General features: G+C 51.6%; 1 protein-coding gene across 1 annotated transcript; it reads right to left on the bottom strand.

Annotated features, from left to right (window-relative positions):
- Positions 1–23,153: 23,153 nt before the first annotated feature.
- LOC123411328 (cytochrome c-type biogenesis protein CcmE homolog, mitochondrial) lies at positions 23,154–24,303 on the bottom strand. The gene has a single exon (XM_045104265.1). It carries the CDS (start codon positions 24,157–24,159, stop codon positions 23,389–23,391), a length of 771 nt encoding a protein of 256 aa, XP_044960200.1. The 5' UTR covers positions 24,160–24,303; the 3' UTR covers positions 23,154–23,388.
- Positions 24,304–27,119: the final 2,816 nt, after the last annotated feature.

Raw genomic sequence — 27,119 nt, 5'->3', positions numbered from 1 at the left:
CTGGCGCGCGCCACTATGATTGCTGACATCTGAAAAGCTTCGGCTGATACCGCGATGCCGAGTACCCATAATTCTTCCCGCGTAGCCGGTTAGTGCGAAAAGGTCTCCGAGCAACCCAGATCAAATACCCAAATCCATTAACATTTTAATTAGGCCATCAACACAGTCTCACAGGAATCCACCTGTCTTACAACTAATCAGCAATGATCCCAGTAACATGGTCGAGTAACTATGTGGTTATAACATCGGGGGGAATCCAAGGTATCACCCTCGTTGGATTCCGAACGATGTAGCCGTCAAGGCGGGCTTAGAGGAATCACCCTCGGGGGGTCCCACACTTGAGGGGTTGCATGACAGGGGCATCGTCGGGAATGGTGAAAGAGGAATCACCCTCGATAACCACGACCGACTAGCTATACTACAGAGATATCATCAGGAGTACTTAACGAGGTGTCACCCTCGGTACCCGATAGTATCTATGTAGCGTCGTACAACTAAGGGGGTGTATGTGCTATGTCGGGTCTGGCTCGTCGATCAGGGATCGAGTTTTGAAAACAAGCGGGACAACTGGACTACGGGTCAGAGGGGATGACTGCTCCACTTATAATAAGCAGGTTAAAGGTACAGGACTGAAAGTAGTAGTTCATCAAAAATAGGCTATGCATCAGATACAGGAGCTAACTACAACAGTAGCAAAATACTAATGCAAGCAGTAGGAAGAAAGACATAGGCGATATAGGAATGATCAAGGGGGGTTTCCTTGCCTTGCTGCTCTGCGGCAAAGGACTGATCGGCAGGCTCGTAGATGTACCCGGCAGCAGCGTCAGTCTCGGGGTCTACCGGTAAGAAGAGGGGGAAGAAACAATAAATAATAGCAACGGTCCAACACAATGCAAGACATGGCAAGATGCAGGCTAGACATGAGCTAACGCAGCAACATCCGTCATAGACGGGTCGGAAGAATATCTGACGATATTTTCCGGGTCTCGGGCTACTACCGGACAGACTGGAAACGATGGAAATGTTCCATGTTTGCTATGCTAGGGACGCGTGACACACGAATGGACCGTGTATCCGGGTTCGTCTCGTACTGCTGATCAACTTTCATGTTGAAAATATTTTGATCTGACTTACGGATTATTTAATATTAATTTTTAAAGTTTTATTCAATAATTAGGAATTAAAAACAGATTTAATAATTTAATAAAAAGCTATTATGACATCAGCATGATGTCATGGTGACATCAACAGTTGACTGGTTAACTGACCAGTGCGTCCCGTGCGTCATAGACACAAGTTTTTAATCTGGTTTATTATTAATTAATCCAATTAATTTAGTGGGGGACCCACGTGTCATACTCCAATTTGGTTAAATATTTATTCTAATTATCAGATTAACTTATATATCTATTTAGGTAATTAACTAACTAATTAATATAACTAACTATTCATTTTCTTTATTATTATTACTATTTTTAAGGGTGTGGCTCCGCGTGTCATTGGGACAGCGAGCACACACATACACTATGTGCACACAGATATCTACTCATACATATTTTATATGTCCATACATTCCTTCATACATACATACATCTGTACATGCATTCACATACACCATTACACACACAAATACATACATCTCTTATGCATACTACATATTATCTTCTTTCTCCTAACAACTCACAGGGCTACTCCCCTCCTCCTCCTGACCAGCAGGAGGGAAACAACGGAGGGTCGAGTTGGAGGTCGCAAGAGACCGTGGTGCGGGGCGCCGGAACCAAACCGGAACGGGATGAAGGAAACGGGGGTTAGCTCACTGAGCCCTGTAGGTGTGCAACGTGGGCTCGAGGGGGGCTCGGTGAAGCGACACATCGATGATGAACGGAGGTGCGGTGGTGCAGTGCCGGCGAGGAGGATCCCGAGGTGGCGGTAGTGTCCCGGTGAGGAGGGGCCCGGCCGAGGCGGCGATGGTCGCGGTGGTGGCCGGCCGGGTTGACGCGGGGAGATCCGTAGGCGCCGGGGCGGATCCGGCACGGGGCCGGTATGTCGTCGGGGTGTGGCTGCCGGAGGCCAGCGAGGGGAGGCCCGAGGCGGGGTGCTGCAGCCAGAACCGGCGGGTGGGAGGCCACCGGGGGGGCGAGGTCGGTGGGGACGGGAGGTCGCCGGAGATGGGGGTGGGCCGCCGGGAGGAGTTAGACGGGAGGGGTGCCGGATCTGGGGCCGACAGAAGGGCCGAAGGGGGTGGGAGATCGAGGGGACCAGGGCTCCTGGGGCTGGGGCTCGGCTCCCGAGGGTAGTTGGGGCCGACGGGAGGGTTCTGGGAGGAGGGGGCTCGGTTTTGGGGTGGGGATCTGGGGGTAGACCGAGAGGTTGGTGGTGGGGGTGGATCGGGCTCGGACGAGGGAGAGAGTAGGCCGAGGGGGGTTTCCTCTTGTGGGTATCGTGGGGGGAGAGGACCGAGAGGAGGGGGTCGATGGGAAGGTTAGGTGGCAGGGGTGCGGGGAGGGGGCTCGTGGTGAGGGAGCCCCTCGGTGGATCGATGGGATCCAGGTGGATCGAGCGTGGGGCGCTCCCCTGGCGGCGGCAGGAGGAGGGGTGGGAGCGACAGGAGCTTAGGGTTTGGCTGGCGATGTGGAGCCTGGCCGGCTGGGCCAATTTAGCCCAGTTGGGCCACGGGCTTTTGGGGGGGGTTCTCCTTTTCCTTTTTTGTGTTGTTTCTTTTTTCTTTATTTTTATTTCATTTTCAGTTTTATTTTACCCTTATGCTTATTTCTTTATATACATATTTTTTTGCACGCTGGTTTAGAAAATATATTAACCATTATTATCTGCTACAACTCAAACATTTTTATTTCTTTACATCTGAAAATTTAATTCGTTTGTCTTTAAACTAAATATGATAACCGCTTTGATTCTTATTAGGTGACAACCTAGCTCAGTTAAACATGATGACCTAGCATCATTATGGTGTCGTTACTATAGCTTAACTACCGAGGTGTCACACTTTCACTTGGCACTGAGTTAATAAGTTAGTCCCAAAAAATATATAAAAGCCATGCAAAACATCCAAAGTTTGACAAGATAATAGCATGAAACCGTAAAAAATTATAGATACGTTGGAGACGTATCAAGCATCCCCAAGCTTAACTCCTCTCGTCCTCGAGTAGGGAAGTGATAAAGAATGATTTTTTGATGTGGAATGCTACCTAGCATAGTTGTCCTTTGCAACTTCTTTCACGTGGCATGAATGTTCAGACTCGTAAGATTCAAAACAACAGTTTGCCATTGACATGAAAACAATAATACTTCACGCAAACTAGCAAAGTAATCATGAACTTTCAAAATAACAAGGTCAAAGAAAGTTATCCCTACAAAGTCATATAGTCCGGCTATGCTCCATCATCCTCACACAACTAATGTAAATCATGCACAACCCCGGTATTGGCCAAGTAATTGTTTTCGCACTCTTACTTTCTCAAACTTTTTATAACTATCACGCAATACATGAGCGCGAGCCATGGATATAGCACTATAGGTGGAATAGAGTTTGGTGGTGGTTGTGAGACAAAAAGGAGGAGATGGTCACATTGACTCGGCATATCAAAAGGCTATGGAGATGCCCATTAATAGATGTCAATGTGAATGAGTAGGGATTGCCATATAAGAGATGCACTAGAGCTATAAGTATGTGAAATCTCAAAAGGAAAACTAGTGGGTGTGCATCCAACTTGCTTGCTCACGAAGACCTAGGCAATTTCGAGGAAGCCCATCATTGGAATATACAAGCCAAGTTATATAATGAAGATTCCCACTAGCATATGGTAGTGACAAAGCAAGAAGCTCACAATCATGAAGAACATGGTGCTATCATGAAGCACAAGTGTGGAAAAAGATAGTAGCATTGTCCCTTCTCTCTTTTTCTCTCTTTTCTCTTTTTTCATTTGGGCTCTTAGGCCTCTCTTTTTTCTTTTCTATTCTTTTCTCCCTTTTTTTGTTTTTGGTCTCTTTGGCCTCTCTTTTTTTCTAACATGGGACAATTCTCTAATAATGATGATCATCACACTTTTATTTACTCACAGCTCAAAGATCACAATGATGATGACTCCATAGGAAATGACTCCAGCAGTGTACCGGGATGTGCAACGGTCTAGCATGGCGTATGACGTTGGAACATCTCGCTAGCTATCTTAAGATCATGCAATGGCAATATGAGAGTGATGACACAAGTCATGAGACGGAACGGTGGGAGTTGCATGGCAATATATCTCGGAATGGCTATGAAAATGCCATAGTAGGTAGATATGGTGGCTGTTTTGAGGAAGGCATATGGTGGGTTTGTGCACCGACGAGAATTGCGCGGCACTAGAGAGGCTAGCAATGGTGGAAGGTGAAAGTGCATCTATACCATGGGCTCACATTAGTCATGAAGAACTCACATACTTGTTGTGAAAGTTTTTATTAGTAATCGAAACATAGTGCTAAACGCATACTCCGAGGGGAAGGGTTGGTAGGTGTAAACAATCGCGCGATCCCGACCTCAACACAAAGGATGACAATCAATAGATCAATTATGCTCCGACTTCCTAACATAGCGGTTCACCATACGTGCATGCTACGGGAATCACTAACTTCAACACAAGTACTTCTAGATTCACAACACCCTACTAACATAACTCTTAATATTACCAAATCCATGTCTCAAAACTATTTGAGTGGAATCAAAACTTCTCTTTCTACTCAATGCACATGAAGATGGAGGTTTTTGCATCCTCTTTTGGGTATCTATCACTTTTGGGACGACTTTCATAGCATAAGCCAACTACCAAATCACGCACCGCCGTGCTCTAAAAGATATAAGTGAAGCACGTGGAGCAAAAGTATCTAGCTCAAAAGATATAATTGAAGCACTATGAGCGTTCTAGCAAAAATCCCGATGAGTGCATGTCTCTCTCTCTCAAAAATGTGTGCAGCAAGGATGATTGTGACACAACAAAAGGAAAAGACTCCAACGATAAAAGACGCTCCAAGCAAAAAACACATATCATGTGGTGAATAAAAATATAGCTCCAAGAGATGTTACCGATGGATTGAAGACGAAAGAGGGGATGCCTTCCCGGGGCATCCCCAATCTTAGGCTTTTTGGTGTCCTTGAATTTGGCTTGGGATGCCTTGGGAATCCCCAAGCTTGAGCTCTTTCCACTCCTTATCTCTTTGTCCATGAGAACATCACCCAAAACTTGAAAACTTCACAACATAAAACTTAAACAGAAACTCGTGATAACATTAGCACAAGAAAACAAACTACCACTTCTTTTGGTACTGTAGCAAACTTGAATTCCATCTATATTGGTGTTGGGCTATTGTATTCTCACTTTTCCATCGCTAGTACCCCCCGATACTAACCATACTTTCATCAAAACAAGCAACAACCTCAACAAAAACAGAATCTGTCAAAAACAGACCAGTCTGTAGCAATCTGTATACTTCGTATACTTCTGGTACCTCAAAAAATCTGAAAAATTACGACGGCCTGGGCAAAACGCATATCAATGAGCAGAAAAATGAATCAACTCAAAATCTCTTTTTGAATAAAAATGAAAAATCATCTCGTGAGCGAAAAGTTTCTGTCTTTTTCCACCAGGATCAAACAACCATTACCAAGACTAATCATAAAGGTTTTGCTTGGCTCAAACACAAAAAACACAATCACAACAGAATTATGAAACTGTGGACGCAACAAAGCAGAAAGAAAAAGATAAATTCATTGGGTTGCCTCCCAACAAGCGCTATTGTTTAACGCCCTTAGCTAGGCATTGATAATTCAATGATGCTCGCACAAAAGACAAGAATTGAAGCACAACGAGAGCATCAAAAAGCATGTGAAAATAACATCTAAGTCTAACATACTTCCTATGCATAGGCATTTTATAGGAAAATAGATTGTCAAGACAATCAGTAGTTACCATATGCAAGGAAGAAGAAAGAGACAATAGCAATCTCAACATAACGAGAGGTGATTTAGTGATATGAAAGTTTCTACCACCATATTTTCCTCTCTCATAATAATTACATGTGGGATCATATTAAAATTCAACAATGTAACTATCACATAGGATATTCTTTTCATGATCCACATGCATGCAAAGTTGACGCTCTTCCAAAATAGTGGGATTATCATCAACTAAAGTCATGACTTCTCCAAACCCACTTTCAATAATATTGCAAATATCATATTCATCATGAGGCTTAAACAAATTTTCAAGATCATAAGAAAAATCATCGCCCCACTCATGATCATTGCAACAAGTAGTGGACATAGCAAAACTAGCATCCCCAAGCTCAGGGTTTTGCATATTTTTAGCATGATTGTCACTAATAGAATTTATAGTGAAACCATTGCAATCATGCTTTTCATCCAAGGAGCCCTCGTGAATCACTTCATAAATTTCTTCCTCACAATTTCAGATTCACGCATCTCAAGCAAAACTTCATAAATATAGTCAAGTGCACTCAACTCACTAGCAATTGGATCAACATAATTGGATCTCTTAAAGAGATTAGCAAGTGGATGAGGATCCATATCACTAGATTTTCAGCAAGCGAAGATGCAAGCATATTGAAGGCACATAGCACACAAGCAAAGGAAAGGCAAACGAAAAAGGCAAATATTTTTGTAAATTTTGTTTTTTTCCAGAAGTGGGGGAGAGGAAAATGAGAGGCAAAAGGCAAATAATGTAAATGCAAGAGATGAGTTTGCGATAGTTACTTGGATAAGCTTCACTTAGAATAGTCCCCGACGCCAGAAATTGACACGTTGAAGGGAGACTATTCTTGACTTGATACTCCCCGGCAACGACGCCAGAAATTCTTCTTGCTGCCTCTTGAGCTTGCGTTGGTTTTTTCCTTGAAGAGAAAGGGTGATGCAGCACAGTAGCAGTAAGTATTTCCCTCAGTTTGAGAACCAAGGTATCAATCCAGTAGGAGTATCAAGACAAGTCACCAAAGTACCTGCGCAAAAACAAACAAACTTGCACCCAACGCTATAAAGGGCTTGTCAATCCCTTCACGGTTAATTGCAAGGTGAGATCTGAAGGTGGAAAATGCAACAAAGTAAAAGTGTAGAGCTGAAAATATGATGTGAAGTAGACCTGGGGGCCATAGTGCTCACTAGAGGCTTCTCTCATGATAGCAAGTATTACGGTGGGTGAACGAATTACTGTCGAGCAATTGATAGAACCGCGCAAAGTCCTGATGATATCTAAGGCAATGATCATACATATAGGCATCACGTCCGAGACAAGTAGACCGATATTGTCTGCATCTACTACAACATCGACCTCTATCCAGCATGCATCTAGTGTATTGAGTCCATAACAAACAGAGTAACGCCTTAAGCAAGATGACATGATGTAGAGGGATAAATTCATTCAATAGATATAAACCCCATCTTTTTAACCTTGATGGCAAAAACACGATGCCTGCCTCGCTACCCCTTCTGTCACTGGGTAAGGGCACTACACGGTATGAACCCAAAACCAAGCACTTCTCCCATTGCAAGAATTATAGATCAAGTTGGCCAAACGAAACCCACAACTTGAATAGAATTACAAGGATACGAAATCATGCATATAAGAGATCAGAGGAGACTCAAATAAAATTCATAGATAATCTCATCATAAATCCACAATTCATCGGCTCTCGACAAACACACCGGAAAAGAAGATTACATCGGATAGATCTCCATGAAGATCATGGAGAACTTTGTATTGAAGATCCAAGAGAGAGAAGAAGCCATCTAGCTACTAGCTATGGACCCGAAGGTCTGTGGTGAACTAGTCACGCATCATCGGAGAGGCAATGGTGTTGATGAAGAAGCCCTCCGTGTCCGAATCCCCCCTCCGGCAGGGCACCAGAACGTGCCCCAGATAGGATCTTGCGGAGACAGAATCTTGCGGCGGTGGAAAAGTATTTTCGTGGCTCTCTCTGGCAGTTTTGGATTTTTAGAAAATTTATAGGCGGAAGATATAGGGCAAAGGAGCCACGTGGGGACCACAAGACTGGTAGGCGCCCCCCCCCCCCGGTTGCGGCTAGGGGGCTTGTGATCTCCCCTGGGGTCCTTTGCCTTGGTTCTCAAGTTCCCTGCGTATCTTCTGTTACGGAAAAAATCATTCCGAAGGTTTTATTCCGTTTGTACTCCGTTTAATATTCTTCTCTGAAAAGGGTCAAAAACACGGAAAAAATAGGAACTGGCACTTGGCACTGAGTTAATAGGTTAGTCCCAAAAAAGATATAAAATAGCATATTCATGCATACAAAACATCCAAAGTTGACAAGATAATAGGATGGAACCATCAAAAATTATAGATACGTTGGACACGTATCAGTACCGAGGTTCAGGGCTCTTCGTAGACATAACCCCCCAAATCTTGCGGGAGTGTATAATGTATCAATGAGGCTACAATGTGCTCTTGGAGCTGTTCTACGGAGGTGGAAGAAGGAGCAGTCGGCTCGCGTCTACCTCTCCTGTATGGTGTGTGTATGTGCTGAGTTGACCGACCCTCTACATGGAGGGGGTCGGGGGGGTTATAGAAGAACCCACCGACCTACAATACGGATAAAAGTACATGGGTGGGACCCGGCTGGTAGCCATGCCGGCTGGCCAGGGGGCCCACGGGGGTCTTGTCTTGTCGCTGGAGGGGCCCGCCGGATGCGAGGTCCCTTCTGGCCATGGGACCCGCCGGCTAGCCAGTAAGGTTCTTGCGTAAGGCCGACGCAGGACACGTGTAGTACGTCCGGTGTCGCCATGCGAGATTCGTCATGGGGTGCCAGTACGATCGTCTCCACTGTTCCCACGCCGATTGTAGTAATGGAGTGGGAGTTTGACGGGCCGACACTGTGCAGGATGATGGATCGGGGTTGGAGTAGGTCAGCGGCATGGCGCCGACGTTGTACCTGCCGTGCGTTCCAATCCAATACCTTGGCTGACGCGTAGCCACCTTTAACCGTAGGGTCTCGTCATGACCTACGGCCTGATGTGACTCGAGCTTCCTAGCCGGCTAGTCGCTTAACTAGCCGGCCTGGACACAGCCGCCTCGCCTCTAGACGGCCGACATGGCCTAGACGTCCATAGGGAGGTAGTCGTCTTGCCTATAGCCGGCAGGAGCTTCCTGGCCGGCCAGAGAGATTGGGTCGTCTCGCCCCCAGCCGGCATGTGCTTCCTAGCCGGCCAGGGGACTTGGGCCTTGTAGAATGAGTTGCATTGTTCCTTCAAGGTAGAAGGCAAAACAGTAGGCTCGATGAGCCTACCCCGAGGTTTTCCCCCGTTAGAAGTCCCCGGAGCAGGGGAGGCTCGCCGCCTTGGAGCGGAAGGCCTCGCCGGCTTGAGTTGTTTGCTGTTGATATTCTGCCGCCGCCTGCGGCAAGAGACGCCAGCTCGGAAGCCGGCTGGCTTCCAAGAGACGCCTCGGCTTCATCGCAAGTTGCACTGATTGCACCACGTGCCAGGCCCTGGCATGACGTGATGATGCTTTGCTTCAAATGACGGGACTGGGCATGAGCCCTGGGTCCCGCCACGACGCCCCCTCGGCCCCCGCGCGGAGAATCCTGTGCGGATTTACTCCGCGAAGGTTGGGTTTCGGGAAACGTTAATGGGCCCATAGTAATCAGAGGAGGTGGGCCCAGTACGCACCGGATCCCCTCCTCACGATTCCTCGTGGGGTTTAAATGGGGTGCGGGGGTACCGAGGAGGCCATTCGCCCCCTTCTCGCCCCGCACTTGCGCTCCTTCCCTCCCTGAGCCCAGAGAGAGAAATAGCTTCGCTTCGCCTTTGTCGTCGCGCAGACCATTGCCGCCGACCATCCCGAGCCTTCACCGTTCGCCATCATGTCGAGCAGCGCCCCCAAGAAAGGACAGCACAACGTGCTTGGCTCGGCAGCGACATTTGCGACGGCCATATCGAGGCGCTCCGCCAACACCGCGTGTTGCCTCCCGCATCTGTTGTGGCGGCACGGGTGCGAGGAGCCGAAAGCTCCCTCACGTCGAGGGAGGTAGAGGTAGTCGTGTTCGATGAACACTTCTACTGCGGCTTCGGGCTCCCGTCGAGCAACTTCTTCTCCAACTTCCTTATCTTCTTTGGCTTACAGCCGCACCATCTCACGCCGAACACCATTCTTCAACTCACTGCTTACGTCGTCCTATGCGAGGGCTTTCTGGGTATCGAGCCCCGCCTCGACCTCTGGCAAAAGATGTTCTTCTTCAAGCAGCACTCCATAAAGATGGACAAGGCCGAGGCGGAGAAGCTCACGCGCCCCCGCCCGATGACCCCGTGCGGCGCGGCACTGGTGCATCATCGGACTACGTGCGACTTCCCCCATATGCCGCTCCAGGACTCCATCAAACTGTGGTAGAGGGGGTTCTTCTACGTGAAGAATGTCCACCCCTCCCACGACGGCCTCAACCTGCCGCCCTTCGTCATCGCTCCTCCGACGGTGAGTTGGAACTGGAAGGCTTCGTATCCAAAGCCGATCACCGAGGTACGGCAGATATGCGCCTACCTCGAGACCATGAAGACTCGCGGCCTCCTCGGCCGCGACCTGCTCACCACCATGATGACCCACCGGATCCTGCCTCTGCAGAGGCGGTCGCATCTGATTTGTCAGATGGGCGGCCGGCACGATCCTTGCCAGTTCTTCACCAAGAACCTCTAGGCCGGCGCGGTGGCCCAGAATGTGAACTTGATCTCCTCCGCCCATATGGACGAAGGTGGAGATTGGGAATGCGGAATGCGCCCTTACGACCGAGCCCATCCGGCCCAGTGGTAAGCACCTTCCCAAATCTTGCTTTATTTTTCTTTGAACTTGTTGTTCTCTCTTTTGAGCCGGCTACCGACTCCCTTGCTTAGCTGTTCGAGAGCCTGCAAGTGCTCGCCCCGCCAGCCGCCGACGTGGAGCTGTTGGACCCCTCGGAAGTCGAGGATGAGGGGGTTATCGAGCCGCGAACCGCCGCCTCCGAAGGTTCGGAAGAAGCGCTCGAGTCTAAGGGCTCCGAGCCGCCTGGTGAGCACCTTAACACCTCCCTTCATGACTGGACGGATGATGATGCAACGCCACCTACTCCGCCTAATGCAGCCTTCGGGGAGGATCCACGGGATTTGGAGGAGGTCACCAGCCCTCCATTGACGCGAGGTCGCCTAAAGGCTGGTGAGACGGCAGCGCCTGGCGAGACGGCCAGCAACAAAGGCAAGGGGGCAGCTACATCCAAGCCAGCCCCCAAGCGTGCCGCAATGGGACCTCCAGCCGGAGGATGTGGAGGCGGCACCAAGAAGCACCGCGCCGGCACTGGCAGGAAGCGGGTGCCCGTCGTGGCGGGGTAAGATTCCTTTGTTATCTCTTTTTGATTTGTTGTGTGAGGATAGGGTCCTCAAAATAGTCATTGACAGGGAGGCAGAAGACGTGGAGGAACAAACCGCCTCCGCCGCCGAGTGAGCCGGCTGGGCAGCTGCTGACGCTGCCAAGAAGGCGTTGGAGGACGAGTCTGCCCTTCGCTGGGAAGCGGCGGCGAACAAGACGCCCGCGGGCCAATCCAAGCCCAGCCGTACCGAGAAGCCTCGTGCCAAGGAGAAACGGTTGAAGACCAAGCACGACCCCGCCAAGCGAGCGCGCGTGGAGGAGCCAGCTAGCGATGCGGCTCTGAAGCGTGCCCAAGGGGCCGAGGCAACCAAGACCCCCGAGCCGGCTGCCTCCACGCCAGTGGACCTCGAGGTGATCCCCGTCACGCAGGAAGTTGATGTAGACGGCATGCCGGAGATGACCATGGAGGCGCCGGAGGTGACCATGGATGCGCCGGAGACGATCGATCCACCCCCGGCTGCAGAGACGGCGTCGGTCAGAACATCGAAGGAGCCGGCCACCAACCCACCACCTGGAGACGGCACCATCGTTGTGACCCGCCGCCGCCCGGCCGCCCCAGGAGCCGGCCCCATCGCTCGAAGCCGGCCCATGAGGACTTGGCTCGTGGCCAATGTTGAACGCACATCATTGCCCCCAGGCACGGAGCTCAGCGGTGTCCCGGAGCTGGTGGCGTTGTTCGCAAGCAGCTATGATAAGGTGCAGCACGCGGCGAGGGTGGCCAGGTGCGACCTGGAACGCCTTGAGGAGCGAACCAGGGTGAGTCTTCTGTCTTCTGCATCTTCTTTGCCTTGGTTTGGCTTTTTTTTTCTTTTTCTGCTCTTGAATCAGTGGGGGCGCGCCAGCGCACCCACTGGGTGTAGTCCCCGAGAATCGGGCCGGCCAAGCATTGGTCAGGCCGAATCTCCTTGTGCTATGTTCATCTTTGCTTTTTTAGTGGGGACGCGCTAGCGCACCCACTTGGTGTAGCCGCCGAGAATCAGGCCAGCTAAGAATTAGCCGGGCCGAATCTTACTTCTTGCTTTCTTTGTCTTGCTCGTAGGAGCTTCATGACGCCCAAGTGCAGGCATACAACGTGCTGCGGGCCCAGACCCAGGCGGCTGATGGCCAAGTCGCTGATCTTCAGGGTCGGCTGGGCACTGCCGTCTCGGAGCAAGACGCCTTGCGCGAGGCGAACCAGCAGCTCGAGCAGCAGCCGAGTCTTCTCCAGACGGAGAAGAAGGATCGCGAGGCAGTCCTTCAGGGCGAGCTGGGGTAGCTGCGCGCCACCCTTCAGGAGAAGGACACCTCCTACGCTGCCGACAAGGAGCGCCTTGAGACGGACCATCTCGAGGAGATGAAGCTCAAGGACGCTGCCCTGAAGAAGAAGGAGGATGCCCTGATCCAAAGGCAGGCGCAGCTGGCTAAGGCGATGGAGGCGGCCGAGGCCCTCCGAGACGAGCTCTCCCGCATGACTCGAGAGAGCACGGTGCGGGAGCGCGAGGCCTTGGAGGAGGCTCATGAGACCGACATCCATTTCAACCGTAAGCCTTTCTTTATCTTGTCTTGATCTTTTCTTCTTTGTTGGCCTCCCTTCTTATTTTTCTTCGCACCACTTCCCATACCCAAGGAATCTTCCCTAGGACATGGGAAGCGGCTGAAACGGCTGCGGAGACCAGCCGCGAGGTGCGCCCCGTTGCTGGTGAGGAGGTGGATGCCAACACCCGCTAGACTGTGCACGAGATTCCCACTGGCATCAGGGCCTGCCTGCTTGTCCTGGCCGAATCCCTGGAGCGGCTCCAGAGCGCAGGATCGTTGATGATAAGGGTTGTGTGTCCCGAGGCCGTGGATCCAGCGTCAATGAGCCGGATGTCCCGCTGGCTCGACGCCGGCGGCGCCCGCCTCGACGCCTGGCGCGCCTCAGCCGCGCGCGCTGGTACCTACATGGCGATGCGCTTGGCCAAGTCCTAGTACCGAAACCTAGACTTGGGCAAGCTCGCCGCACAGCGCGATGGCTCGGAGGGGGAGTTGCAGGCCATGAAGGACCAGTTGCGGATGAGGGCCAGCGACATCGCTTCTTACGCCGCCTAGGACGAGCTCAACTTGGAGCGGGATGAAGATGGCAATGTGGTCCCTGAGGACTTGCACCATCTTCAGCCTTATGACGTCGATGGCAGTTCCACCGAGGCGGACCTTGAGGAGGAGGCTGTCGAGTCCAGAAGCGAGGCATATGCGGACTCGGACGCGAAGGACGAAGCCGGAGGCTCTCGTGGTGGAGATGGTGCATCCGCCTCGGGCGTAGCCGACGATGGTGAAGCCACCACTTCAGGAGATGCGACCGGGGAAACAGACGGAGTCGCGCCCCTTAGCTGGTACTTTTTTGTTTTGCATTGTATCGTTGGTCCAACAGTTCCACCCACTGGGGGTGTTTATTGTAATGAAGTTCGGCTGTGGGCCTTTTGAATGCTTTCGAATGTAATATATTCTGCATTGAATTCGTAAACACCATGCTTGCTGCCTCGTATTTTCATCTTGTGATTCCTGTTTTAGTCCTTTTTCTCCAACCTCTTTACTCTCTCTGACATCTGCCTCGCCAGCCCGACAGCCGGGAGCCGGTCTGTGACTGGGACGATGCTTCTGCCTTTGAGAATATTGGACTTAGATTTTTCGAAGCCATCAAGACTTTAAGATTCAAAAATGAGCCAACAGAGGCCGGCTAGAATAATAAGATCGAAAGATGATCAAACCAACCTGAGCCGGCAACCCTTTTGTAGTTGAACTTTTCATGCAACCAGCCTTCCCTGCAACCGCCTCGTTAGCCGGACAACCGGGAGGTGGTCTGTAGCTGTTACGAGACGGCAAGGGTTCGACCTGGCGTACACTATATGCTCATCTACAACTAAGGAAATCGTTCGGGCTGGCTAGCGAGCCCCCGAGCCCATGGAGCCGGACCAAGGGACTCACAAATGAGTGAAGACTCTTGCTATGTTTCTAAAAGAGGTGTGTCCCAAGCATCGGCTTGGAACACCCATTGCATTCATTTGGAAATCCCGAAGAGGGAGGAAGATACATACGTACATGCTCTTTTCATTTTTATTTCTTGCATTCTAGCAATAGAACGGGCGAAGCAACACCAGGTTCCATGGACGCTCCGTCTTCTGGCCGGAGTCGTCTCTCTTGCGCTTCCTTGGCTTCTGGGTATCGATCACGTAGTATGCATTGTTATGCAGTGCCCGGCTGATGATGAAAGGCCCCTCCCATGGGGACGAGAGCTTGTGCTGGCCGGCAGTTCGCTGGATTCTTCTGAGCACCAAGTCCCCCTCCCTAGAAAGAGGCTTGATCTTCTTGTTGTGGTAGTACCTCAGCTTCTGTTGGTATATGGTCGTCCGGCTCAAGGCTAGATCACGTGCCTCCTCGAGCATATCGACGCCGTCTTCTCTTGCCTCCTTCGCTTTTGTCTCTGTGTATAAGGTGACCCGAGGCGAGTCAAACTCGACATCCATGGGGATGATTGCCTCGGACCCGTATACCAGAAAGAACGGTGTGAAGCCGGTCGACCGGTTTGGCGTGGTGCGGAGGCTCCACAACACCGCCGGCAGCTCTTCGATCCAGCAGCCGGCTGACCTGACAAGTGGCGCCACCAGCCTTGGCTTGATGCCGGCCAAGATAAGGCCGTTAGCCCTCTCCACCTGGCCATTGCACTACGGGTGCGCCACCGGAGCCAAGTCGAGTCGGATGCCTTCCTTGGAGCAGTAGAGTGCCAAAGCACCCTTGGCGAAGTTGGTGCCATTGTCGGTGATGATGCTGTGGGGGACGCCGTAATGGAAAGCGATGTCCTTGATGAACCTGACGGTCGTGGGGCCGTCAAGCTTCTTGATGGGCCTAGCATCGATCCACTTGGTAAACTTGTCGACAGCTACCAAGAGATGCGGCATGCCGCCTCGAGCGGTCTTGAATGGCCCCACCATATCCAACCCCCAGATGGCAAACGGCCATCATAGGAGGATGGTTTTGAGGGATGAAGCCGGCATGTGGCTCTGCGTGCTGAAGCGTTGGCAGCCTTCGCATTTGTTGACCATGTCTATAGCCTCCTCGAGGGCCGTGGGCCAGTAGAATCCGTGGCGGAACGCCTTGTTCACCAGGGTTCTGGAGGCGGCATGATGCCCACACTCACCCTGGTGTATGTCTCTGAGGATCTCCTGCCCCTTTTCTGATTCGACACAGCGCGGGAACATGCCAGTCATGCTATGCCGAACCAGCTCGTGGTCGATGATGGAGTAGGTTGTTGATCGACGCGGAATCTGCCTTGCCTCCGCCTCATATTGAGGAAGTTCGCCACGAAGAAGAAAGTCCAAGATGGGTTGAGCCCATGACGGAGCCGGCACGAGGGCTGGCTCTATCTCAACCTGAGTGTCTGGGGCTTTTGCAGCCCCCGCGCTTGATGAAGGAGTCGTAGGCTTGAGACTTTCTGTCTCTGATGCAGTCGTGGCAGCCGGCACGCCGTCTACCTCCATGACGTGCACCCACTGGGTGTCGAGACGACATGATTCGAGGCTTGGCATAGCGGGAATTGTTGTTGCAGCCGGCGTAGCAGTCGTAGTCGGTGAAGTAGTTGTAGCCGGCGCAACAGTTGGAGTTGGCACAGCCAGTGTAGCCGGCACAGGAGTTATAGCTCGCACAGCTGGCGTAGATGACGACACTAGTACTGAGGGATCTATCGGCACAAAAATTGACGCCGACTTCGGAGACGGCTTGATGGAGGGTTTGTGCAGTTGCTCAAGGGAGACGCCGGCTGGAATAGTCTATCTTGTAGAGTCGATCTTGGTCAAGGTATCCGCCGCCTCATTGTCTGCCCTGGGGACATCATGAAACTCACAGCCCTCGAAAGGGACGCTGAGTTGTTGGATGAGGAACCGATAGCTCGCCATGTTGGCGTCCGTGGCGTCCCATTCGCCAGAGACTTGCTGCACCACGAGATCCGAGTCGCCGAACCAAAGGGGTCGTCGGATGCCAATCTCTCTGGCAAGCCGGAGGCCATGAGCGAGTGCTTTGTACTCGGAGACGTTATTGGAGGCGGCGAAGTGTATCTGGAGAGCATACTTGAGCTGGTCTCTTCTCGGAGACGTCAAGACGATGCCGGCTCCCAGACCGGTTCGCATCTTCGAGCCATCGAAGTGCATCCGCCAATGAGTGGAGTCTGGAGGTGGCGGCTCGAATTGGGTTTCGTCCCAATCGACGAGGAAGTCGGCCACCACCTGGGACTTGATGGCAGTGCGCGGCTCATAGCATATGTCGTGATCGGCCATGGAGATGGACCATTTGGCAATCCGGCCAGTTGCATCACGGTTGCCCATGATTTCTGAAAGTGGAGCAGTGCTCACCACAGTGATGGCATGCTCTTGGAAGTATTGCTTCAACTTCTTTGCGGCAAGGTAAACACCATAACACATTTTTTGATAGTGGGGGTAGTTTTGCTTGGAGGCGGACAAGACCTCGCTGAGGTAATAGATAGGGTGTTGCACTAACAGTACCTTGCCCTCCTCCTTGCGTTCTACTACCAAGACCACACTAACCATGCGAGTGATCGCTGCAATGTATATGAGAATGGGTTCCTTTTCAGCCGGCGCCGCCAAGATTGGCAGGCTTGAGATGACGCGCTTGAGGTCGCGGAAGGCTTCGTCCGCCTGGTCGTTCCACTCGAACTTGGTTGTTTTCTTCATGAGTTGGTAGAGTGGAAGCGCCTTATCGCCGAGCCGGCTGACGAACCGGCTAAGGGACGCCAGGCAGCCGGCGAACTTCTGGACGTCGAGGATTCGAGCCAGCTTCACCATCCGCTCGATGGTTCCGATCTTCTCAGGGTTCGCTTCGATGCCATGAGCGGACACGAAGAACCCCAAGAGCTTGCTGCCTGGAACTCCAAAGACGCACTTCTCCAGGTTGAGCCGGATCTTGTACTCGCGCAGGTTGGCGAACGTCTCCCGCAAGTCGTCAAGGAGACTGAAGTGCTGCTTGGTCTTGACGATGATGTCATCCACATAGACGTGGATGTTTCTGCCAATCTGCGGCAGGAGGCACTGCTGCATGCAGCGCTGAAATGTAGCACCAGCGTTTTTCAGACCGAACATCATGGTGGTGTAGTAGTAGGCCCCGAAGGGCGCGATGAAGGAGGTCTTCAGGCGATCAACTGGATCCAGCTTGATTTGATGGTAGCCTGAATAAGCATCCAGAAACGACAGCAGTTCACAGCCGGCTGTGGAGTCGATCACTTGATCTATCCTGGGCAAGGCGAAAGGGTCTTTCGGGCATGCCTTATTCAGGCTCGTGTAGTCGATACACATTCGCCATGTGTTGTTCTTCTTCGGCACCAGGACTGGATTGGCTAACCAGTCCGGGTGAAAAACCTCCATGATAAAGCCGGCTGCGAGCAGTCGGGCAATCTCTTCTCCGATCGTGCGCCGCTTCACCTCGGCGAAGCGGCGCAAAGGTTGTTTCACCGGCTCTGCATCCGGCCTTTTGTGAAGTTTGTGCTCGGCGTACTTCCTTGGAACCCCTGGCATGTCTTTTGGAGACCATGCAAAGATGTCCCAATTCTCAAGGAGGAAGTCGACGAGCTCGCCTTCCTATTTGGGGCTGAGGTTAGCCCCAATAGTGACGCACTGCTTGGGGTTCGCAGGGTCGAGTGGCACCTGCTTAGTTTCTTTGGCCGGCTTGAATGAGCCTTCACCGGTCGACTAGGATGGTGGAGTAGGGATCGCCGGCTGCTCGATAATCTGAACCACGAGCCGGTCGGTCTGCCTTTTCTCCTCAGCAATCACCATGGCGTCGGCCAGACGGCTGCTGTCTTGTGCGCACTCGAACGACTTCTTGTAGTCGCCAGCGATGGTGATGATGCCCTTTGGACCCAGAATCTTCATCTTGAGGTAGGCGTAGTGGGGGATAGCCATGAATTTGGCCAGAGCCGATCTGCCCAACAGCGCGTGATACGGGCTATTGAGATCCACCACCTCGAACCAGAATGGCTCGCGGCGGAAGTGTGCCTTATCACCGAAAAGGACGTCCGGCTAGATTTTGCCGATCGGTGAGCAGGACTGTCCCGGCATGATGCCGTGGAAGATAGTGCTGGTCTGCTAGAGGTCCTTCTCCTTTAGCCCAAGCTTGAGCAAGGTGTCGAGGTAGAGGATGTTGATGCTGCTACTGCCGTCGACCAACACCCGGGAGAACCAGCTTGTGAGCCTTGGGGAGGTGAAAGTGGGGTCGAGGACGAGCACGTATGAGCCAGGATTTGGCATCACCGCGGGATGGTCAACCCGGCTCCATGTAATTGGCTTTTCAGACCAATGCATGTATTTGGGAACCGGGGGGACCGTGGCGTTCACCTCACGCCAGCGTTGTCGCTGGTTGTGCTTGTCATCACCCTCGCTGGTGAAGACAACATGTGCTCCATCTTGATGGGGGTAATCGTCGTGGAGACGGCCATCGTTGTGAGGAGGCGTTGGTGTAGCCGGAGCATGAGGCGCAGCAGCTGCACCTGGGGGAGCCGGCAGGCCCTCTCCTTGCGACAATAGCCGTGCAAAGCTGCACTGTCGAAGGGTATGGGTAGCGGGCTTCGCCCCAGTGTGCATCTTGCATGGCATGTCAAGCATTTGCTCGAAGGTAAGCTTGGGCTGCCAGTCGTTCTTGCCGGTCCGCCTCCGTTGAGAGCCGGCTTGAGTAGCCGGCGCATCTCCCTCCACGTTAGCCACCAGCTTGTTGTTGGAGCGTGAATCAAGTTGATCCGCCTTGCGCTTGTTGTTGTTCTGGCCGCCTCGATTGTCACCAGCCGGCTTGGGAGTAGTCGGCGTGGGGACAATCTTATCCGAGGCGTTCACCTTGACCCGCATCACAGAGTCGGACGTGGCATACTTGTCTGCCTTGGCCATGAGCACCGCTAGAGAGGTGGGCTCGGAGCACATGAGCTTGTGCTTGAGAAGAGTGCCGTCTCGGCAACCGTCGATGAAGTAATGGATGGCATGTACCTCATGCACTTCCTCGCAGGAGTTGCGTAGCTCGGTCCAACATGTGACGTAGTCACGAAGGGGTTCGTCGGGCCTCTGGACGCACATGGCCAGCTCGCGATGCCGGCCAGGGCGCTTGTAGGTGCCAGTGAAGTTGCGTACGAACGCCTCCTCGAAGTCAACCCAGGAGTTGACGCTGCCGGCTGGAAGGCTGTTAAGCCATGTTCTGGCCGAGCCGGCCAGCATGCGCGGCACGTAGCACGCCGGACCGATGGGATCGTCCTCTTCTAGGAGAGCCGACTGCGCCAGGGCGTTGAGGCGCCCGCGAGCGTTGTTGTCCCTGTGTGGGACGCGAGGGACGATCCGGGCCGTGATCGGAAAGGTGTCTTGGGAGCTTGTGGCATTGGCCCCCTCCCGATACCTCGGAGGAGGCGGAACCTCGCGCACCGAATCCCCCTCGTCGCCACCATCAGTGCGACGCCGTCTTGAAGTTGGCTCGCTCTGGCGTTGCGAACGCCTCTCTTGGCTGCCCTCGCCCTTCCGGCCGGAAGTGCGATGCGAGGAAGATCCCTCGGCTTGATGACGACCGCTGGGGTTACGGCGTGCTCCGGGATCGGCTCCCGGAGACTCCGAATGTGCCTTACCAGGGTCAAGCAGTGTCTGCTTCTCATTTGCGGCGTCAAGGAGATCCTTGACCCGCTTCTCCTGAAGGACGCGCTCCTCGCCCTCCAAATCTGGCATTTCTGCCATGGCCGCCTGAGCAGCCCGTAAGTTGGCCGCAGGGGTCTCGTAGATGGCTGCTTGTCGCCTAGGATTTCGGCAATGACCCGGCCACGGTCGTGGACCGCGCCGAGTCGGCTAGGACCCTCAGCAACCGGAGTGAGGCCGTAAGCGGAGTCATACTCACGTTGCGCGGCCTCCATCCGGCGCTTAGCCATAGCGATGCCAATGCCCTCCTCTAGGATTTGCCTGCGAGCCTCCTCGAGTGAGGCCCGCGCGTCGGTGGGGTTTGTGGAGGTGGCGATGGGCATCTTCAGGCCGGAAAGGGCAGCATGAAGCGTGTCGGCTGATACCGCAGCGGGATCAGCAGCGTCGGCTGACGCCTTGCCGTGAGCCTTGCTGGTGCCGGCACCAATGACCATCACCTCCATGACGTTGGAGACAACGGCGACGTGATACGGGGCAAGGCACCCCGCAAATGACGGTGGATCGTCGAAGATGAGCACGTCGCTGGGGTACTCATCAAGTGCAGGCGTCTCCGCGAGGGAGAGCCTACTGAAGCTGGCGCACAACGCGTCGACGCCGATGTCCTCGCCAGGGTAGCGAGGGCCATCGTCGAGGCACAAGTCGCTGAAGAGAACGCTGAGGTTCGCAACAGCAGCGATGACGACGCTGGGGAGTGACTCGTCGTCAAACTCCCCATCAAAATCCGTGAGACGGACTAGGACGTCGATCAACATCGGTGAAGCCTCCTCCAGAGCAGGCTCCACGGGCATGCTGATTGGTCCGGACGCGATGCATCCGGCGGTGTAGGCGAAGGGCCCCGCCCAGCGCGTAAAACCGGCCGATGCCGCGGAAGGCCCCATGGTGGGCGCCAAATGTCGGTGTTTACTCACAACATAAGCCATGGGTAGGCTAAAGATGGTGGGAACCGAAGTGACACCGATGGGCGCTGGGGACGAGGTTGGTACAAGCATGGAACGCGCGATGTACCCAGGTTCAGGGCTCTCCGTAGAAATAACACCCCTAATCCTGTCGGACTGTATAATGTATCAATGAGGCTACAATGTTCTCATGGAGCTGTTCTGCGGAGGAGGAAGAAGGAGCAGCCGGCTCGCGTCTACCTCTCTGGTATGGTGTGTGTATGTGCTGAGTTGACCGACCCTCTGCATGGAAGGTGGTCGGGGGGTTTTATAGAAGAACCCATCGACCTACAATAAGGATAAAAGTACATGGATGGGACCCGGCTGGCAGCCACGCTGGCTGGCCAGGGAGGCCACGAGGGTCTTGTCTTGTCGTTGGAGGGGCCCGCCGGCTACGAGGTCCCATCTGACCATGTGGCCCACCAGCTAGCCAGTAAGGCTCTTGCGTAAGGCCGACGCAGGACACGTGTAGTACGTCCGGCGTCGTCATGCGAGATTCGTCATGGTGAGCCATTACGTCCGTCTCCACTGTTCCCACGCCGAGTGTAGTAATGGAGTGGGAGTTTGACTGGCCGACACTGTGCAGGATGATGGATTGGAGCCGGAGTAGGTCAGCGGCATGAGCGCCGACGATGTACCTGCCGTGCGCTCCAATCCAGTACCTTGGCTCACGCATAGCCATCTTTAACTGTAAGGTCTCGTCATGACCTACGGCGTGATGTGACTCGAGCTTCCTAGCCGGCTAGTCGCTTAACCAGGCGGCCTAGACACGACCGGCATGGGCTAGACGGCCAGAGGGAGGTAGTCGTCTCGCCTCTTGCCGACAGGAGCTTCCTGACCGGCCAGAGAGATTGAGCCGTCTCGCCCCCAGCCGGCAGGTGCTTCATAGCCGGCCAGGGTAGAATGAGTTGCACTGTTCCTTTAAGGTAGAAGGCAAAGAAATAGGCTCGATGAGCCTACCCGGGTTATACCCGCTCAACAACGCCTCACTCTACTTTAAGTCTAAAATTCTCTATAGGTATAAAGTTACATAATTCTCTATAAAAGGCAAAAGTCCGATTCCTGTGCTTCCTGTGGGACCGATACTCTTCCTTCGAAAAAGTTACAACTAAACCATGTGCACTCGTAGATTATCAGTATGCCATGTGCACTCGTAGATTATCAGTATGCACGGCCTCACCAGCCTGCCAGTATCATGGCACCAAATGCTTGCAAGATAAAGCCTGATGTAGCCAATTCAAATACTTCCTCCAAGACATTTTGGATACTTTAATGTAAACTACATACAGGCTGAAAATAAAATAAAAATAAGAATAACCAAAGAAAAGTTAGAACATCGTATAGTGCTCCGTCCGTTTCAAAATAAATGATTTAAAAATGACTCAGCTTTGCATTAACTTTAGTATAAAATTAAATCACTTTCAAGTCACTTATTGTGAAACAGATGAAGTATTTGTGAACCGATGGAGTACAATGAAGTATCCCAATAATAGAGTAGTACAAACGTCTTACAAAAAGGGAATAGTACAATCTACCGATGTATCCCAATAATAGAGAAAACAATTCAACTTTTGATCACTAGTTACCCTGAATACTTCATGTAGGCATTGGCAAAATATACCCTGCTGAATCATCACGAATGAAAGTCAGATGAGCAATATAATACAAGCACGCTATATATCCAGCAGTAACAATTGCGGCAAGACTCCATGAATGCTCTCTGTAATGTCATCAGCCAGTTACGGTGGCACTTCACAGGTATGGATGAGAACTATTAAGCACATAATGCTCCACTAATATGCATAATATATGCTTCAACTATCATATAATGAAGTGTATGGATAGTAAAGGTACCATCCATCAGTCTGTGCAAGTTCATGATACAGACCAGCAATGCAGTATAAGTACATCAAGGGCCCAAGTGGCACCAACATGGGCAGTTGCACGGGGTGAAGTGAATTTCGTATGAGAATGATTCAAATCAAGAGAAAAGCTAATGAACCGAATACACAGGATCAAGCAGTAGCTTATGGAAACCAAAATTGGATAGTCGGTCTCTCAGTTATCACAACAAACGAACAAAGTAACTGCGCTAGAAAAATCCACAGCCCCCATTGATAAGAGCATAGCAATTGCTACCCAAAGAATAAGTATAATCGTGTTGAATGGATTATCATACAATCAGTTTTCATTATTGCCCCGGCCAAAATCCCCTATTTCAGGGCTCAAAATTACCACTCCAATTACAACAGCTTCAATTGAATCATGCTGTAGAGAGTCCCCAACTCATCTCATTCGGTCAATCAAATCTATCTATGCCTCAATCCCACGCACTCAGATCTAAATCGTAGAGCAAAAAAGCAAATCTTACGAGTTTGCTTTGGCTCCATCCACCGCAACCGCCGCGTTCTCCTCGGCAGCGGCGGCAGCCGCATCCGCCTCGATCTGCTTCTTGTTGCGCTCGATCGCCTCGCCGACCTCCTTGGGCATGTACTTCTCGTCGTGCTTGGCGAGCACCTCCGTGCCGCGCAAGAAGCACTGGCCCTCCAGCGCCTTATCGGAGACCTTCCTCCCCGCCCAGTCGCGGCGGAGGTCGTCGGTGAGCGGCTTGAGGAAGCCCTCGACGACGACGGAGTGGCCCTCGCGGAAGAGGTCGGGGAGGGCGCCCTCGTAGCGGACGAGGACGTCGGTGACGAGGTCGGTGACGACGAACTCGATCTCGGAGGAGGAGGAGGAGGGGTGGGCGACGGAGCCCTCGAGGACGAGCCCGCCGAGGCGGCAGCGGGTCTTGGAGGGGTCGGTGGCGAAGCGCGCGAGCGCGTCGGTGGGGGTGAGGTAGAAGACGAGCTGGTCCTGGAACGTGGCAAGCACGGTGACCACGAACCCGGCCGCGCAGCCGAAGGTGAGCGCGTAGGTCCAGAGGCGCCGGCTCTGCAGCTGCCGCGCCCGCGCGCCGATGTCCGCGGCGCGCTGCCGCGGGGCGCCCGGCCCGGCCCGCCTCGTCGCGGAGAAGAAGCGCGCGGGCTGGAGGGCGTGGGCGGCCGGAGAGGTGGTGGCGCGCGCGGCGGGGATCGGGGTCGGGGTGTGGAGGAGGGCGGAGAGGAGGCGGCGGGAGGGGAGAAGGCGCGAGAAGGCCATGGAGGCGGCAAGGGGTGGGGTGGGGGGGATCTGGAAGGTGCGGGGCCGAGGGAATGGGGAGAGGAGGGGCGTGTGTGCGCGGTGCGCTGCGCTCGCCTTTGGCTCCGGATGGGTGGTCGGCCGCTGATCTTCTTGCTGCGCACGGCACGCCGGTGAGGCCGAGGCGAGGTCAAACTGGGCTGCGCCGTCCTTGCGAATGGACCCCCGAGGTCCGAGGGAGCGCGGAAACACCGTGGATTTCTGGCCCAGGAAAGTGAGCGGAAATAGTAAATTGTTGGATTCCCTCCACACAAAAAAAGTAACTTGTTGGAAAATGCACCGGGGTGTTGCTTCTCAGTTTCTGCCGACTTTCACGTTTTGGAAAACGCTGGAATTGCCAAATTTTTTGGTCTTAAAAATACATCAGTTTTATGTTTCACAAATACGTAGTGGTACAACATAACCGATTGTTAATCATGTTGATTGCCTCCAACGAACCGTTTAATCAGTTCATAAAGCAGCAGGGTCTGCAATGAAGTTCTTTTAAATCTGAATGTGGAGGTTACCTGCGTTTTTCTCCAACAGTGCCATGGTGACGATGGTGATCGACATCGTGTGATGATTAGGTTGAAGATATGGATCTCCCAAAATAAAGTTGTAAGGTTTATATGTTTGAAGCCTTTTGTGCAAATCTCCAAGACACTAGTCACTTTGTTTGTCTCATGGAGTGGCCACAAATGTACTCATTGTAATTTGTTTGTTTAATGGATAATGTGGTAATTTCTCTCTCAAAATACGGTTGTCTCCGTGTGGTGTGACTCATTTGTCAACGAGACATCGTTTTTCTTTAATTGCTTTGCCATCATCATATGAGGGAATTATGTGAAGTTTTCTTCGTGTTACACACAACTTTCTTATGGAGTGGGCTCCAAAAGTATGAAGTGTGACAATTCTGACAAGTATGATGACTCAATTATGATGAACCCTATTTCTCTTTTTGTCTCTTTCATCCACCTCATCTATTATCCTATGTGGCGTCCACAAACAACCGATGTTACATTGCACGTTCTTAAAGTAGAGCTGAACAATTGTCATTGTAGGCACGGGCAAAGCCGAGATAAAAGGAAACTGGGATCAACACGAACAAGTAGCACTAATATATCCCCTCAAAAAACAAAATAGCAACAACATGAAGCTAAAAATGCATAGCTCGAATTAAGTAAGAAGCCTATAATATTTTATTTAGTAACCTCACATAAATAAGAAAATCATAGTTACCAATGTATCATGATAAAATAAGCTCTGATTACGAAAGTACCCACCTCTCTGTTTTTCCTAACCTCTACGACCTTTCTTCTTCAAAAAGTAATCTATCACATCCTCAATTGAATATATAAAACTTTTCTACAATAAGAAAATGATGCAGTAGTTCATGAAATATGCAATTATGTAGCACAATCTTCACTATTTTCATTTCACAAAAACACCTCTCCATTGATGCGGTAGAGACGAAGAACAATAATACTAGCTTCAGAAGTTGATAGACCAAATGAAATACAAGATGCTTATTATACTAACCTACCAAGTTTCGAAATAATTTTCAGGCATGCAAATCTTTCATCTGCTTGCGCATTATCAATGTTGAAAGGAAGCTCATGAGCAAGTTGCTTCAATTGAATGGAACCAAAATCATCTAGATAGGACTTCGCCAAAGGCTTCAAAAAAACTCTTTTGGAATGAACTAAGCTCTCAACTTCGAAAGCTTCAAAAGAATCTTTTGAAAAGTATGCAGCCATCCGAGAAAGAGTGCTCGATTTTACCTCATTAAAATGATCACTAATCTCTCTACAAGTCAATAACAGGATTCAAGCAATGATATATTTGTTGGAAATATGCCCTAGAGGCAATAATATATTAGTTATTATTATATTTCTTAGTTCATGATAATCGTTTATTATCCATGCTATAATTGTATTGATTGGGAACACAATACTTGTGTGGATACATAGACAAAACACTGTCCCTAGTAAGCCTCTAGTTGACTAGCTCGTTGTTCAAAGATGGTCAAGGTTTCCTGGCCATAGGCAAGTGTTGTCACTTGATAACAGGATCACATCATTAGGAGAATCATGTGATGGACTAGACCCAAACTAATAGACGTAGCATGTTGATCGTGTCATTTTGTTGCTACTGTTTTCTGCGTGTCAAGTATTTGTTCCTATGACCATGAGATCATATAACTCACGAACACCGAAGGAATGCTTTGTGTGTATCAAACGTCGCAACGTAACTGGGTGACTATAAAGATGCTCTACAGGTATCTCCGAAGGTGTTCGTTGAGTTAGTATGGATCAAGACTGGGATTTGTCACTCCGTATGACGGGGAGGTATCTCGGGGCCCACTCGGTAATACAACATCACACACAAGCCTTGCAAGCAATGTAACTTAGAGTAAGTTGCGGGATCTTGTATTACGGAACGAGTAAAGAGACTTGCCGGTGAACGAGATTGAAATAGGTATGCGGATACTGACGATCGAATCTCGGGCAAGTAACATACCGAAGGACAAAGGGAATGACATACGGGATTACACGAATCCTTGACACCGAGGTTCAAACGATAAGATCTTCGTAGAATGTGTAGGATCCAATATGGGCATCCAGGTCCCGCTATTGGATATTGACCGAGGAGTCTCTCTGGTCATGTCTACATAGTTCTCGAACCCGCAGGGTCTGCACACTTAAGGTTCGACGTTGTTTTATGCGTATTTGAGTTATATGGTTGGTTACCGAATGTTGTTCGGAGTCCCGGATGAGATCACGGACGTCACGAGGGTTTCCGGAATGGTCCGGAAACGAAGATTGATATATAGGATGACCTCATTTGGTTACCGGAAGGTTTTCGTGCATTACCGGAAAAGTTTCGGGCTCATCGGTAGTGTACCGGGAGTGCCGGGAGGGGTGCCGGGGACCATCGGGAGG

The sequence above is a fragment of the Hordeum vulgare genome, chromosome 1H (assembly GCF_904849725.1).
Source record: "Hordeum vulgare subsp. vulgare chromosome 1H, MorexV3_pseudomolecules_assembly, whole genome shotgun sequence".
Taxonomy (NCBI): Eukaryota; Viridiplantae; Streptophyta; class Magnoliopsida; order Poales; family Poaceae; genus Hordeum; species Hordeum vulgare.
Note: the sequence above shows the minus strand (reverse complement) of the source record. Positions and strands in the feature narration are given on the sequence as shown.

Coding starts and splice junctions, on each gene's coding strand:
- LOC123411328 (XM_045104265.1), bottom strand. CDS start 24,159: ATGGCCTTCTCGCGCCTTCTCCCCTCCCGCCGCCTCCTCTCCGCCCTC.